The 15,608-nt window shown below is 38.9% G+C and overlaps 2 protein-coding genes across 5 annotated transcripts in view; one reads left to right on the top strand and one right to left on the bottom strand.

The window, feature by feature from the left end:
• Positions 1 to 4,641: 4,641 nt before the first annotated feature.
• On the top strand, positions 4,642 to 5,211 carry LOC125226466. Its single transcript, XM_048130450.1, has one exon. The coding sequence runs from the start codon at positions 4,642 to 4,644 to the stop codon at positions 5,209 to 5,211; it is 570 nt and encodes a 189-aa protein (XP_047986407.1).
• Positions 5,212 to 7,519: 2,308 nt separating this feature from the next.
• The window catches only part of LOC125226145 (calcyphosin-like protein), an 83,621-nt gene continuing 75,532 nt past the window's right edge, over positions 7,520 to 15,608 (bottom strand). For all 4 annotated transcript variants that reach the window (XM_048130039.1, XM_048130040.1, XM_048130042.1 and 1 more), the window contains 6 exons: positions 12,015 to 12,168; positions 11,148 to 11,244; positions 10,896 to 10,976; positions 10,409 to 10,533; positions 9,853 to 9,937; positions 7,520 to 8,127 (listed from right to left, as the gene is read on the bottom strand). In XM_048130039.1, the coding sequence (XP_047985996.1) occupies positions 8,026 to 8,127; positions 9,853 to 9,937; positions 10,409 to 10,533; positions 10,896 to 10,976; positions 11,148 to 11,244; positions 12,015 to 12,168 (644 nt within the window). In that variant the 3' untranslated portion in view covers positions 7,520 to 8,025. The remainder of the gene's footprint in view (positions 8,128 to 9,852; positions 9,938 to 10,408; positions 10,534 to 10,895; positions 10,977 to 11,147; positions 11,245 to 12,014; positions 12,169 to 15,608) is intronic.

The raw sequence follows: 15,608 nt of genomic DNA, 5'->3' as shown, positions 1-15,608 counted from the left end.
ACCTCTGTTCACAGGACATATGCCCCCTCCTGTACCGCACAATAAGCATTTCAACTTCGACGTCAACATGAACACTAAGCATACCGGCACGAGTGACAGCATTTGAAGGAGAAATGATATGAAATTGTACACCGTTTGCAGGACCATCTTTATAAGATTTTCTGCCATTAGCAAAATAGTCATGAATATACGAATAAATACCTGGAGCAGGCATATTATGCTCTGGATCAAGGCATTCAGTGCTCGACACATCTTGATTGATTTTGGGTCGTCGGTAAATCAAAAACAAAAGGTATAATGTAATGATGAATAGAATTAACGAAGCGTAAAATTTATGATTATAAACAGGACACAGGAATATTCTAAAAGTCAGATATGTCACATACTTTCAGTAGTTTCTGTCAGCAAACGGCCATAAATTAAATATCAAGTTTGATACTATCATATGGAACTGCATGAAGTCTATTTCTGCTAGCACATCACATTTGGCTTTGGCAGATGTTTTTTTTATATCATTCATTTCATATTATGTATGAAGTTATTTTTCTTCGGCGCCAATAAACAAGCGCGTATCTACACCAACGGAGTGATTCAATGCTCTTTCACCAACCCATGATATCTGTATACTGCCTATTTGGCAACTGCAAAATTAGGGTTTTAATACCGTTTGGTAGCCGAAAATTTCGTAACCGGCTACGAACCGGGAATCTTGATTCCCATTTTGTAGCCGGTTTACGTATGGGGCCAGCGTAGTACCGTTTGGTAACTAAGTTTTGTAACTGGCTACAAATTGGGAATCAAGATTCCCGGTTCGTAGCCAGTTACGTATTGGACCAGCGTGGGATGTTGTCGCCGAGAGATGGCAGCACTGGTTGACGTCGGCTGACGTCACATCCGAGCAAGCAGAGCTGGGCCGACGGGTTCTCACGCCACCGAGTTGACGTGGAAGGGAGAACACCGGCGCGCCTCACTTTGTACTGGACTTCGAGCGAGAACGGGTCTTAGTTATTACTTGTACATTTCTGAATAGAAAGTGATTATATATTATTTACCAATTGATATTCGTGCCTTTTATTAATATCAGAAGTGCTCGACCTGCGCCATGGCGCCAAAAAGGAAAAGTAGGGAAATAAGTCGTAAAAGTAGAAGTAAAAATAAAAGTTCTCATAGAAAACGTAAACGTAAAGACAGTTCGAGCTCGGAGTCAAGCACGTCTCGAAGCAGTTCGTCGTCAAGTAGTAGTAGCAGCAGCTCTGGAGACAACAGGCGACATCGGCGGAAAACCAAGCGAAGTCGTAAGCGCTCCGAAACCGTGAGTCAGAATGCATTATTATCGTCGGTCATTCCAGAATTTGATCCCTTGATTGACGATATATCTATGTGGCTAAATGTTGTTGATGCTAATGCTCGGGCTTTCGGTTGGTCAGATAAAGTAATTAAATATCAGGCGTTACAAAAGCTTCGAAATACTGCAAAAACTTGGTACGATTCGTTACAAAAAAACCGTACGTGTTGGACTTCTTGGGACTGGAAAGATTGGCGCAATGAAATGTTAGATACGTTCCAAATAAATAGAAATATGTTCACATTGTTATCGGATTTAATGAGTGCTAAACCCACGGAGTATGAGTATGAGTTCTACTTCCAGCAAAAAAGTAAGATTGATCGGCTGCGACTTGCGTTTAAAGAGAAGGATGTGGTTTCGATTATAGTAGGGACAATAGGCGATAAAAATATTTGTACAGCGGCAGAGGCGGGCAATTTCCAATATTGTGAGGAATTAGCTTCATTTTTACATGGAAAAACATATTCGACGGTAGAAGCGAAATTGTTAAATAAAAATAATACAATGAATGTGACACATAAACAGCAAACTTCTCGGTCTAACAATGGTGGGTCGGTTTTTAGAAAAATAGAACAAACCAATAATCAGGGCTCTGTTAGTATCGACCATTCGCAGACAAGAATTACTTGTTTTTCTTGCGGTGAAGTGGGGCACAAAAAGATTGATTGTAATTAAAAAGACTCCATTAAATGTAACTTTTGTCAAAAACCGGGACATTTAGAGGCGGTGTGTAGATCCAAACCGAAAACAAAGACCGAGAAGTCGGCTGAAGTGAAGTTTATTAGTACGTCTAATACGAAAGAAAAATTTTATAAAGATGTGTATCTAAATGATTGTAAACATCAAGCTTTTATTGATATGGGCAGCGCGTGCTCATTAATGGAATCGGATCTGGTTGCAAAGTTGAAGTTAGTACCGCGAAAGTTAGACGTGCCGGTTACGCTCACGGGATACAAAAAAGAGATATGTAGTGAGGTTACGGAAGTAGTATCAGTGACGCTCAAATTGGATAAAGTTCATTTAGAGGTGGATTTTTATGTCATAAACGAGTTATCTGGATGTGACACTTTAATAGGTAGAAATTTTACCGAAAATGAAAATATTATGTATACCAGAGTGGGCAACACATTGATGTTTCAACCAATTACAAAAGAACAGATTTGTTTGATTGAAACATCAATGTTCAATGCCGATAATGCAGAACATGTACAAATTCTAAATAAACTTTTTACAAAATATCCGAAATGCGTAGCAAATGACTTATCCAATTTGGGGGAAACATCATGCGTGGAGCTCGACATTGAAGTTACTACGAACAAGCCTGTATGTCAGCGACCATATCGTATGTCGGAATCGGAAAAGAAAGTTACACGCGAAATAGTTGACGATTTATTGAAAAACAATATAATACGTGAGAGTAACTCACCGTACGCGAGCCCGGTGTTATTAGTTGACAAACCCAATGGCCAGAAGCGATTGTGTGTCGACTATAGACAATTAAATAAAATAACTGTAAAGGAAAAATACCCGATGCCGATTGTTGAAGATTTGATAGATAGAATGCGCGGATGTAAATATTTTACATCATTAGATCTAAAGTCTCTGGATATTATCAAATTAAAATTAAAGATGAGGCTATCCCCAAATTTGCGTTCATTACATGTGATTCAAAGTATGAATTTTTACGGATGCCGTTCGGAAATTGTAACGGACCGGCGGTTTTTCAGAGATTGATGGACACGGTACTGGGTAAACTTAGATTTGGACGAGTTATATGTTTCATGGACGATTTATTAATAGCGACAGAGACACTAGATGAAAACATACAATGTCTAGAGTCAGTTTTGAGTCTTTTACAAGAAAATGGTCTAACAATTAATTTAGAAAAATGCAATTTTTTTCAAAACAAAATTAACTTTCTCGGATATGATATATCGGGCGAGGGCGTCCGACCGGGCACGAAAAAACTGTCAGCAATCAAAGATTACCCAATACCTGAAAATGTCCATCAAGTTAGGCAATTTCTTGGTCTAGTAAATTTTTTTCGAAAATTTGTCAAAAACTGTGCAGTTTTGTGTAGTCCTTTGACAAAACTGTTAAAAAAAGGCGTAGCCTGGGAATGGGGTGAAGAGCAAAATAAAGCTGTAAACGCATTAAAACATGAGTTATTAACAAACGCGCTGCTTACTATATTTGACCCCAAATTACCGATAATTTTATACACTGACGCGTCTCGTGATGGAATCGGGTGTATAGTGGTACAAGTTACAAAAGATGGTGAAAAACCGATTTATTTCTATAGTCGACAGACAACAGTCGAAGAAAAAAAATACCATTCGTTTGAACTCGAGTTTTTGGCCATTGTCGTGAGTTTGAAGAAGTTTAGGCATTATTTGTTGGGAAACGAATTTAAAATCGTAACTGATTGCAATGCGGTGCGGTATACTATTATGAAGCAAGAAATTAATTCGCGAATAGGTAGGTGGGTACTACAAACACAAGAGTTCAATTTTGAAATTATACATAGACCTGGAACGCAAATGCAACACGTGGACGCGCTAAGCAGAAATCCAGTTGGTAATTCCGCGGCCCCTGTTAATGAAAGTGTGATGGCCATAAATGTTTTAGAGTCTGATTGGCTATTGTCAGTACAATTGCAAGATCCGTGTATATGCTCAATTAAGGATATCTTAGCGTCAGGCGAGGCCGAGTCGCATAAACAAATTTTTAACAACTACGAATTGCTGGGAAATAAAGTTTACCGTAGAACTGAATATGGTAGGAGATGGTTAGTACCTAAACAATGCATATGGCAGGTGATAAGGGCTAACCACGACGATATAGGGCATTTTGCTGTAGACAAGACGATTGAACGCATAAAAAGTAAATATTGGTTTTCTCACATGAAAAAGATTGTAACAAAGTATGTAAATAACTGTGTTAACTGCATTTACAGTAAAAATGTTCATGGAAGAAAAGCTGGTAAATTGTTTCCTATACCTAAATATGCTAGGCCGTTCCACACCTTACATATAGACCACTTGGGACCCTTCGTGAAAACCACAAAAAGGAATACCTACTTGTTAGTCATTGTTGATTCATTTACAAAGTTCGTTTTTATAGCCCCGGTGCAAAACACTAAAAGTAAATGCGTGATAAATGAATTAAATAAGATCTTTAAAGTATTCGGAAACCCCAAGAGGATTATATGTGATGCGGGAAGTGCGTTTACATCTAAAATGTTTCGTGATTTTTGTATTGAGGGAAAGATTAGGCAACATGTTATAGCTACAGCAATGCCGCGTTCGAACGGCCAGGTTGAACGGTACAATCTTACAATTTTGGAAGCGTTGCGTACTAAAGGAGCCGATACCGATAACAATAAATGGGACACCTATGTCACCAATATACAGCAAGGCATCAATTCCACAATTAATAAAGCCACCACTGCTGTCCCCAGCGAAGTATTTTTTGGCTATCGATTGCAAACTGATTCCGATAACCTTGTTGACGAGATTGAGCAAGCAGTAGATGTAACAGCCTTAAGAAAGAAAGTTGATGAAAACATTAAGAAAGCTGCAGAGAAACAAAAACAATTATTTGACGCCAAAAGAAAGGAAGCCCGAGTATACGCTATAGGAGAGCTAGTTGTTATTAAGATACCAAGTCAAAGCAATGATGGCCAGAGCACAAAATTACTGCCTATTTACAAGGGACCGTTCCAAGTTGTAGAGGTACTAGGTCATGACCGGTACAAAGTAGCAGACATGCGAGGCGCTGAGAGGACCACAAGACGATACGAGGGTGTCACGTGTGCAGAGAATATGAAGCCCTGGGTTCGTGTCACAGACGCACAGGCCGACTAAGTATTCCCGGATGTGTAAACCGGATGTTGTCAGGTATGCAATGTATGAATCATTAATAAAGTCTTCATAAATAAATAAAAAGATGAATCTAATTTTGCAAATCCATTTATTCGATAAAATATAGTTTACAACATTTAGAAATTGATAAAGTAAATATTCCATTGATCAGTTAACTGTCATATTGTATGTTGTGTCTAATGCATAATGCTACGAATAAGTATATGTTACAGTGAAGTGAAGATTAGCATGAGATTGGCCGCTGATGGAACAATAAAGCTAATAAAAATGAAAAACTGTGCATATACTTTCGTACATGATGTTTTTATGATACAAGTTACTTATAATGTGAGAACTTGAGTTTATTGGCCGATGATGGAATAATAGACTCTAGAGAACACATTGAGTGAGCGTATCGGTGTCAAAAGCTAGCCGCTGATGGAATAGCCGGGACACGGCGATACGCCACTCGTTGAAATTGATAATACCTATCGGTCGCGTATGATGTGATAAACACTAAAGGTATACTTTGTTCGCAGCATATGCATTAGACGTCAACGCATTCGGGGACGTAATGCGTACGCAGGAGGGCCGGATGTTGTCGCCGAGAGATGGCAGCACTGGTTGACGTCGGCTGACGTCACATCCGAGCAAGCAGAGCTGGGCCGACGGGTTCTCACGCCACCGAGTTGACGTGGAAGGGAGAACACCGGCGCGCCTCACTTTGTACTGGACTTCGAGCGAGAACGGGTCTTAGTTATTACTTGTACATTTCTGAATAGAAAGTGATTATATATTATTTACCAATTGATATTCGTGCCTTTTATTAATAAGTACCGTTTGATAACTAAGTTTTGTAACTGGCTACATAACGGGAATACGAAATTCCCTGTTTGTAGCTGGTTACGTATTGGGCCCGAGTTATTGATCGGAGTTTCTACCAAATCGAAGCTCGGAGTTTATACGGACGGTGTATATACGGACAGATGGACAGAGCCAAACTATAAGGGTTCCTAGTTAACTTAGTTGACTACGGAACCCTAAAATATTACTCAATGTCGGCATTATTCGAATAAATCATGTGTTCATGACGGCAAAAAAAATCCCATTTTGTAACCAGTTACAATACTGGATATTTTTTCCCGTTTGGAAGCTGGTTACCAACCATGGCTACGAATCGGTAATGATTTAGTCTCATTTTGCAACCAGTTTCAACACGGGATTATTTTTCCCGTTTCGAAGCCGCTTACGAAACGTGGTTACAAATCGGTAATGGGAAAGTCCCAATTGGAAGCCAGTTACGAATTGGGATTTTTTTCCCGTGCCGAAGCTGGTTACCAATTTTTAGTTACGAAACGGTACTAAAGAAAAATAAGCCACACGCCAAATGGCACCGCGGATGTGTGTGGGATGGTATGGGAGTGCCCATACCATCCCACACACATCCGCGGTGCCAGTTATGACGAAGAGCATTATAATAGGTTTTTTCACCACACCAAGTGGTATTTCTTTGCTATTCGAAAACAGATAGCAAAAATGCATTTTATCCACAAGGGGGCAAAGTAATTTCATACAAATTTTAACTCGATGTCTTAATCTGGCTGCTAGATTTTACCAGTAAATAATGATTTTGAATCAAACATTGAATAAATTGATGGATTTGATTTATTTTGATGTTTTATAGTCAGTATTTTGTTCGTTTTGGTGTGGTGAAAAAGTTTGTGTTTCACTCGGTGGCAAAGTTTGTTTAACCTTTGATGTTTGTTTGTTCAATATTGGAATGTTTCGCTTGCTCATGTATCAATATTGGCACGTGCGGTTAAACAACTTCTTTGCCCCCTTGTAAAACAAATAACTATTGTTATACAAGGGGGCAAAGTTGTATTTTAACGCAGAGTGTGGAATTGAAAAACGAGCAAGTGAAAGGATTCTATAGTTGAACCACGAGCGAAGCTCGAAGCGAGTGGTTCGAGAATAGAATCCTGAACTTGCGAGTTTTTAACACACGAGAAGTAAAATACATTTGCACCCGAGTGTAACACAAAACTTTTCCCCTCACTATAGCTGCTTCCAGTAGTTCCACAGGTGGTAAATCATCTTTATTACTAGATTCACCTACTGTTATCATTTTTAAAGCAGTTAATTTGACTTTATTCAAGGTCAAATTACTTTACCCACTAGTGGATAAAGTGCGTTTTTACCCGCTGGTATTAAAGGACAAAACACGTGTTTCCGAGTTAGTGAGGGGAAAAAATAATTACATGTATCTAAATGTAGTTCACTCGTAGTCATAGTTAATTAAAACATTGCATATTTTACTTAAAATATTTAATTAATAGGAAACACCGCATGTTTCAAACATAGATAATTTGTTAAATAAATAAATCTTTACCATTAATAATATTGAATAAATCATAGTGACCGAGTGCTCGACATCCATCGTTTCGACAAAAGCCTTAAAGTGTGTGTGAATTGTGCTGAGCTATGTTTGTCCAAATTGTATGGACATTTGGCGAAGACTTCTGGCCATGGACGAAAAATGTACACCACGTCGTTATCTAAAGCGGAACAGTCATGACATCGAGGAACGCTGATTTCTCACGCACACATGCCAACCGGCAAGCGGGCCCTGGCACTAGACTGGGATACCCCAAGGTAAGTAATTAAGAAGAACACTCTTGCTTGTCGTAATATGGAGGCAACGACCGCTAATCCCAAATTTGTGTGCGAGAACGCGTTAATCGAAAAATCGGCGTGCCAAGAAGTCAGTTCTTTCTAGCGACGTAGTATATTAGGTCCATGCTTCTGGCCTGATCTTTAGAGCTTGTAGGCCTGCCGCATCATGAGATCGAAGTAGCAGTCGTTGTCGATAGACACGCTAATGCCGCTGTAGTAGTTCATGAACTCCTCGAGCGTTACCTGGTGATAGGAAATAAAAATCATTGGGAGTTGGGTAAACATAGTACCTCTGCTACACTATGCTCCTACGCTGCCGCGATGTTTCCCTCTCCGGCCTCTACCCAACTATCGACTAGGTTGTTGCCGGCCCTTTGACTCGCGCCAAAAAAGTCAAAAAAACCGACAAAATAGGGAGCGATGGGGGATACCCCCATTTGCCAGAATTTCATTTGCCATAATTTTATTTGCCATCCTATTCAACAATCATAATATTGTTTCTCATAACATCTTATGCCATAATCATTGTTTACTATATTAATCTAGTGCCAGAAACTTTGTTTCCCATAAAGTCAGTTTCCATAATGTCATTTGTCAGAATCATCGAAATCCGTAATTACCACATTCCATACCATCATTTGTCATACAAATTAGCGTCCAGAAAAGTCAATTTCCATAATGTGCTTTGGCAGAATCGAAAACTACTATAATAGGTACTAGAAGGACTAGAGAATGAAACTGCTATCAGAAAGTAGGTTAGGTTAGGTTAGAACTGTGACCCCCTGGAAAATGAAACTGCTATCAGAAAGTAGGTTAGGTTAGGTTAGAACTGTGAACCTCTGGAAAAGGAAACTGCTTGAAAAGTAGGTTAGGTTAGGTTAGAACTGTGACCCCCCGGAAAATGAAAATACTATCAGACAGTAGGTTAGGTTAGGTTAGAACTGCGACCCCCTGGAAAATGAAACTGCTATCAGAAAGTAGGTTAGGTTAGGTTAGGTTAGAACTGTGACCCCCTGGAGAATGAAACTGCTGGAAAAGTAGGTTAGGTTAGAACTGTGACCCCTGGAAAATGAAACTGCTATCAGAAAGTAGGTTAGGTTAGGTAATAATATGGGCAACAATTAATATGGCAATAATTGCTTATGGCGTTTGAATATTCTATGAAACCATATTATTGCACTTAATAATATGGCTAACAAATAGTATGGCATTGTATGATTATGGAAGGTAATATTCGGATAAACAACGAGTATGTCATATGATTTTTATGGTAAACAAATCATTCGGGAAAATGAAATTCAGGTAAGTTAGATTCGGGAAAATGTATATTATGTTAAATGACTGTCGGGCAAACAATAGACAACCGGAGCGATGGGTATGACGAGCGGCATGACGTAGCGCGGCCACACTATGCCTCTGCCTACTTCCCTCGCTACTTCCCACGCCGCTCGACAAGTGTGTGGCAGAGGTACAATGGATCATATTATCAAAAGTCCTACGTTACACAAAAATATTAGATCTCATTTACATAAACGACTTCGAAAACATCAAAATACCTTCACGTGATATTTTTATTGTGAAATGTTAATATGGTAAAATGGACCATACTTAACGTGGTTCAAGGCCATAAACGTGGATGTAACTTTTTTTTTTAGTTTATAGGTACCTAGACGTTTGACCACGATCTGAAATAAATCTAAGACACGCCACACGGCCACAGACTGTCTGTGGCGTGCCTTAGTTTAAGTAAGTTACTTTGACAGAAGGTATATACCTAGCGTGATGTGGTACCTATGGATGGAAGCTGTGAATGATGTCAACTACTGCCTGTCAATCGTGAGCACTGATGATACTGATCGTGAATTGAAATAATTCACACCAGCTCTTATATGCCATACACGGATATCAATGTGATGTGATGTGATAAGACTTTCAATTTACCACATTATTTTGTTTGTCTGTACCCACCTTGCCATCGACGGTGCCCTCGCTCTCAAAGTTAGCTAAGAATTTGTTCATAATCAGTTCTTCGGTCTCTTCACCGCTCTTGTACCTGAAATGAAACGTGTTGTCATTAGATACCCAATCTCATTCTCTATCTTATAACTTACTAGCTTTTGCCCGCGGCTTCGCTCGCGTTAAATTCGAAAATTGCGGAATGTTCCATACAAACTTCCACCCCCCATGTTAGGGAAGTGGGGGGTTACAAAGAGACACAAAGTACCCTATGTCATTCTCCATCTCTTCAGCTATCTCCACTTCAAAAGTCACGACAGTTCGTCGCTCCGTTTTGCCGTGACATTAGTATCTCGTAGTCTCAAATTCTCGATGCAATTTAATCCAAGACCCCGGTCGCTTTTACTCATCGCTTTCGGTGAGCAGCGTGTGCCCGCTGTAGGTGAAACCGACTACTTCCAAATTTCTAAACATAGCATTACAGACGCCGCCTCTGTGCGGTGGCGGGTTGGAACGACCAAGGCATAAGTAATCTGCCTCTTTGTATAAAGTCTTTTTAAATTAGTACCTCGGGTTTGCAGAGACCGAGTAAACGCCGCGGAGATCCTCTGTGGCGATGACTCCGTCACCAGTTTTATCCAGCTTCTTGAACGCCTGTTCGACTATAGCACGGCGGCCATCGGACATCGGAGGCTGTAAATTGAAACACAGACTTTAACCAGTTAGTTGATTCCCACAAAGACGAAAATTATTTTAGTAAATTTTCACATTTGGCACATTGGTAACTCCTACACTAGGGCCAAAACTGCGAAAATGGAAGTTCTCAAATTGCGGGCATCTTTCTATGTCACTCTAAATACCTACGCTTTAAAGAGAGTAGAAGAGAACGCTGCACACAAATTTGATTAGTGCTAAAATCCGGAAGCGGTACCTAGTTAATTACTTACTACCTAGTAATTAACTTACTAAGTAAATGTAAGCGATGTAGGTAAGCGCTCTTCTAAGTAGGTAAGTAATAAGGTAAGCTTATGAATTTACAAAGAATTCATACGTACACGAAGCTGTTTGATGAATTCGTCGACACTAATAGAACCGCTGTTATCTGTGTCGAACTGAGTGAACAATTTCTCTGTATCCTGAAAAATAATAAGCATAAAGAATACAAATCATAATAAGATAGATAACATAATATGGATAGAAAAGTTGGGACAAAAAGAACAGTTATGAATTGGCGAAAAGCACAGTCCATTGTTGATAAGTACAACTTATGAAGTCATGAATGAAAAAGCTTCGTTAAGGCGGATTACCTCGTTGCTAATTTCAAGTCCAGTGTCCTTGATGCCCGAGAAAAACTCTTCCTTGTTAAGTTGTTTGCTTCCATCGTCATCCATTCTTCGGAAGATCCTGTGAATTTTCATTTTCTATTTAATAATCATAGAAAGTAAATCATTTTTCTAACTTAAAACAAATTTCTGAAGAGCGAAAATGGACGGGTGACCATTAGTGTTTAAACATTTTACCACTCCGTTTCCTCTCGTGGCTTTCGTAGAAGTCGACTGTGGGATAGGGGTGCAATTTTAGTGTGGGCCATGGGCTAGCAACCTGTCATGTCACTGCAATATCATAATTTCGTTTTCTTTTAATCCCTTAATTGCTAAGAGTGGCACTGACACTTGACTTCATGTGCTCACCACCCTTTTTGGGAATATAGGCATGAGTTAATGTGTGTATATTACATGGGAGACAATTTCAGATGTGAAGAGCATTCTCATCAAACCATCTTTGCCGACGACGTATATTAGGTATATGGTCGGTTTAAAAGTGAACAGACTTTATTTATACAACACAGAAGACGTCACAAATAGCGCACAATGTCATGCTGCTTAAAACCAGTACTTAAGTTTATATATTACTCACCAGCCCAGCCATTTTACGAACAGTGTAACTATAGAACCAGTTTACTTTAGTTTATGTACTCGCCTGCCGAGGCCCATGAGGCATGATTCCCGAAACACCACGCGAGAGACACAGCAGACACAGTTTCCAGAGGATCCGTGGTGTTTTTGACAGCTCGTGCGATCTTCTGCATCAACTCTTCCTCGACGCAGGACGTTGCAGTTTACGAAAGGTATATTGCTACTATTAGAACCAGTTTACTTAGTTTATGTACTCGCCTGGCCAGCCCCATGATACCCGAAGCACCCCGTGAAAGACACAGCAGACGCAGTTTCTCCAGAGGATCCGTGGTGTTGTTAAGAGCTCGTGCGCTCTTCTGCATCAACTCTTCCTCGACGCGAGACGTCGAGGATTGCGGACGGTGCCATGCTACTGTAGAACCAAGAAATTACAATGAAAATCTTAATCTTCTTTTCATCGTCCTACAGTTTATAAATATGTCTATAATTGATAGAAACTAATGATATAAGTTTAAAAAGATTTAGGTGGTTATTTGCGTCACTGTAAAAGCGGACTTGCATCAAACCTGAACCGATAAGGTGCAGTGAAACGGCACGGGATCGGAAAAAGTGACATGCTCTCGTTAAGGAAACAGGAATTAACAATTGCACCATCCATCTCAAGCATAGCACCTATAAATATTAACGTATATAAAGTAGGTATGCACAGATAGACCTAATCTAACTCTAGTCGTTTAGGCTACCCCGTGAACCCCGTCCAGAATTCAATACTTTACAAACTCCTATAGGTACTAATAATAGTATAGGATGTGTGTAAGTAAACAGATATAAGTACGAGTAAGTATATATTTTCATACATTTACTTTTTTTATGTTTATTACTTCGTAAATCTTTGCCTACATAATACATATATCTGGGCGACCGAGCTTCGCTCGGTTCTATTTTAATATATCACGTCTTTAGATAAAAAAAAAACTCTTATAAATACAAAAACAAAAAAAAAGACAAAAAACAAAAACTTAATTTCTGGCCGGGTTTCGAAATCCTGACACCTACGATCTATCTGCGTACATAAGACCGACCTCGTACGACTGAGCTAAGCGGAATCGATGCGCGCGCGGCGAAATTAACGACCATATTTTACGTTTACTAACGCGAAAGAAAAACTCATGAAAACTCGAAAATTCGCGTTTTCCGAGATCTAAGACTACGCCCACATAACAAAGGGTCTAGCAGGCTAACCTAAGTGCGTTTTCACATTATCCGATCCGATATCAGATGTCGGAAGGATTTCAAAGGCAAAAATCAAAGATGGCGGCTTAAATGTATGGGATATCGGTCCTACATCCGATATCGGATCGCATAATGTGAAAACGCACTAAGAAGATTGGCCCCCGCAGGGGATTTGGTTGCAATTTGAGGTGCAGTAGTGGCAAGCCCTAAGAACACTATATGCGTAATATCAGCCCTCGAACTTCTTTTGTTTTAGACTTATTTACGAAAATGTCAAAAAATCGTGGTAATTTTTAACCGACTTCAAAAAAGGAGGAGGTTCTCAATTCGACTGAATTTTTTTTTTTTTTTTTTTTATTTTTTTTTTGTATGTATGTTACTCGATATCTCCGAGAATCGTGGACCGATTTTCAAAATTTTTTTTTTGATCGAACGGGTATAACCCCGAGATGGTCCCATTGGCACCAAGTCGGGGTCTGATGATGGGATCTTGGAGAAATCGAGGGAACTCTTCAAATGTTATAGGCACATGTAATGTTTTTAATGTATTTTTCAAAGGTACACCAGTATTTACACCTGATGGTAATAATTTTATGTGGCTGAGCTGATGATGGAAGGTCAACTCCTCAATGGTTAGGAGTTAAAGGATAATTCTTTCACTACTGTACATATATTCGGATTGATACATATAATATCAATAGGAACCACTAAAAATCAACAAATAAATTAACTTTTTAACAAAAAATAAAACCGCCTTCAAAAAAAAGCGCGTTACAAAACACGTAGAAACTAAAAAGCAAAAAATAATAAACCTTTGAATTCAGATTTCTTATCGTATTGCAATAATCTAAACATCCAAATTATAAACAAATCAATTATTTTTGGAGTCGGGGCCAGCCTGAGTATGGTTGGGTGGGGCCAAACAGGCAATATAGCAAGGCGACGAACAGGTCTGGCACCGACTACAAAAATAATTGATTTGTTTATAATTTGGATGTTTAGATTATTGCAATACGATAAGAAATCTGAATTCAAAGGTTTATTATTTTTTGCTTTTTAGTTTCTACGTGTTTTGTAACGCGCTTTTTTTTGAAGGCGGTTTTATTTTTTGTTATTAAACTGTGCCATTAGCTAAACCAAGTAAGCGAGAGTAACCAAATAAATTCAGAATTAAAGAGCATGAAATGGGATTCATATTGCATATTTTTAAAGACATTCATATCTTTGAACTTGGATGAAAAAAAAATAGGTTTTTTTTTCGCTTATGTTTTTTGCCACTTCTCGCGGAGGCACAACTACCAAAAAAATTACTTAATAAGCCACATCAATGGAGTAATTCCCGAAAAGTTTGTACATTTGGATCACGTCTCCGATTTTGATAAAAATTGGTAGGCTGATAGAGTCCATGATTCTGAGCAAGATCCACTAGGTTTCCCAAAATGTCCCAGGTAGTTTGTATGAAAGGTTTCATACAAACTACCTTTTTTGTTACCAGATTTCTATACATTTTCGGTAACAAAAAAGGAAAGTTTCATACAAACTGCTTGGGACATTTTGGGAAACCTAGTGGATCATGTTCAGCATCATGGACTCTATCATCCTACCAATTTTTATCAAAATCAGAGACGTGATCCAAATGTACAAACTTTTCGGGAATTGCTGCACAACTGGCAACTACGTATACATTTAAAAAGATTTTGAAAAATCAGGGTGCGTCATGTCAAAAAAAAAACATTTACGAACGTATATTTAATTACTATAACATTATCATATCAATAGAGTAGTAGCGGCAAATGAGTCTTTAGTAGGTTTATCCTCTTTCGTTCATTATGAAATAATTAAATTCGGATGAAAATATTGCCCCTAAAAAAAATGTGAATATTGTGGAATCGAATATAGTCATACTTGGGACGATGAAGTGTATGATTCTGTAAATATGGAAGATTTGTATTGTTATGTTTGCTCTACTGAGTTATTTGTTGAAATGTAATGGTAATACATACATACAACATACATACAATCACGCCTGTATCCCATAAAGGGGTAGGCAGAACACATGAAACTACTAAAGCTTCAGTGCCACTCTTGGCAAATAAGGGGTTGAAAGAAAACGAAACTGTGACATTGCAGTGACAGGTTGCCAGCCTCTCGCCTACGCCACAATTTAACCCATATCCCATAGTCGCCTTCTACGACACCCACGGGAAGAAAGGGGGTGGTGAAATTCTTAACCCGTCACCACACAGGCCAATGGTAATGGCACAGGGTAATGGTAATAAAAAAATATTTATCAATGATTGTCGTGTTCTTTTATACAGATAGTGCGAATAGATAGAGGTTGACGTATACAGAAAGCTAAGTCTGTATACGTCAACATCTATCTAATGTAATGTGTCCATCAACCCTCTTACCGTGGTGTGCCAACTACAGACTTACCTTTAGAAGGCCTCTACTCATTTGTCACTACCATATAGTAAACATACGTTCGTAAATGTTTTTTCCCCTCACTAGCTCGGAAACACGTGTTTTGTCCTTTAATACCAGCGGGTAAAAACGCATTTTATCCACTAGTGGGTAAAGTAATTTGACCTTGAATAAAGTCAAATTAACTGCTTTAAA

This window comes from Leguminivora glycinivorella, chromosome 5 (assembly GCF_023078275.1).
Source record: "Leguminivora glycinivorella isolate SPB_JAAS2020 chromosome 5, LegGlyc_1.1, whole genome shotgun sequence".
In the NCBI taxonomy this organism is placed as follows: domain Eukaryota; kingdom Metazoa; phylum Arthropoda; class Insecta; order Lepidoptera; family Tortricidae; genus Leguminivora; species Leguminivora glycinivorella.
This window is presented reverse-complemented; position numbering and strand designations above follow the sequence as displayed.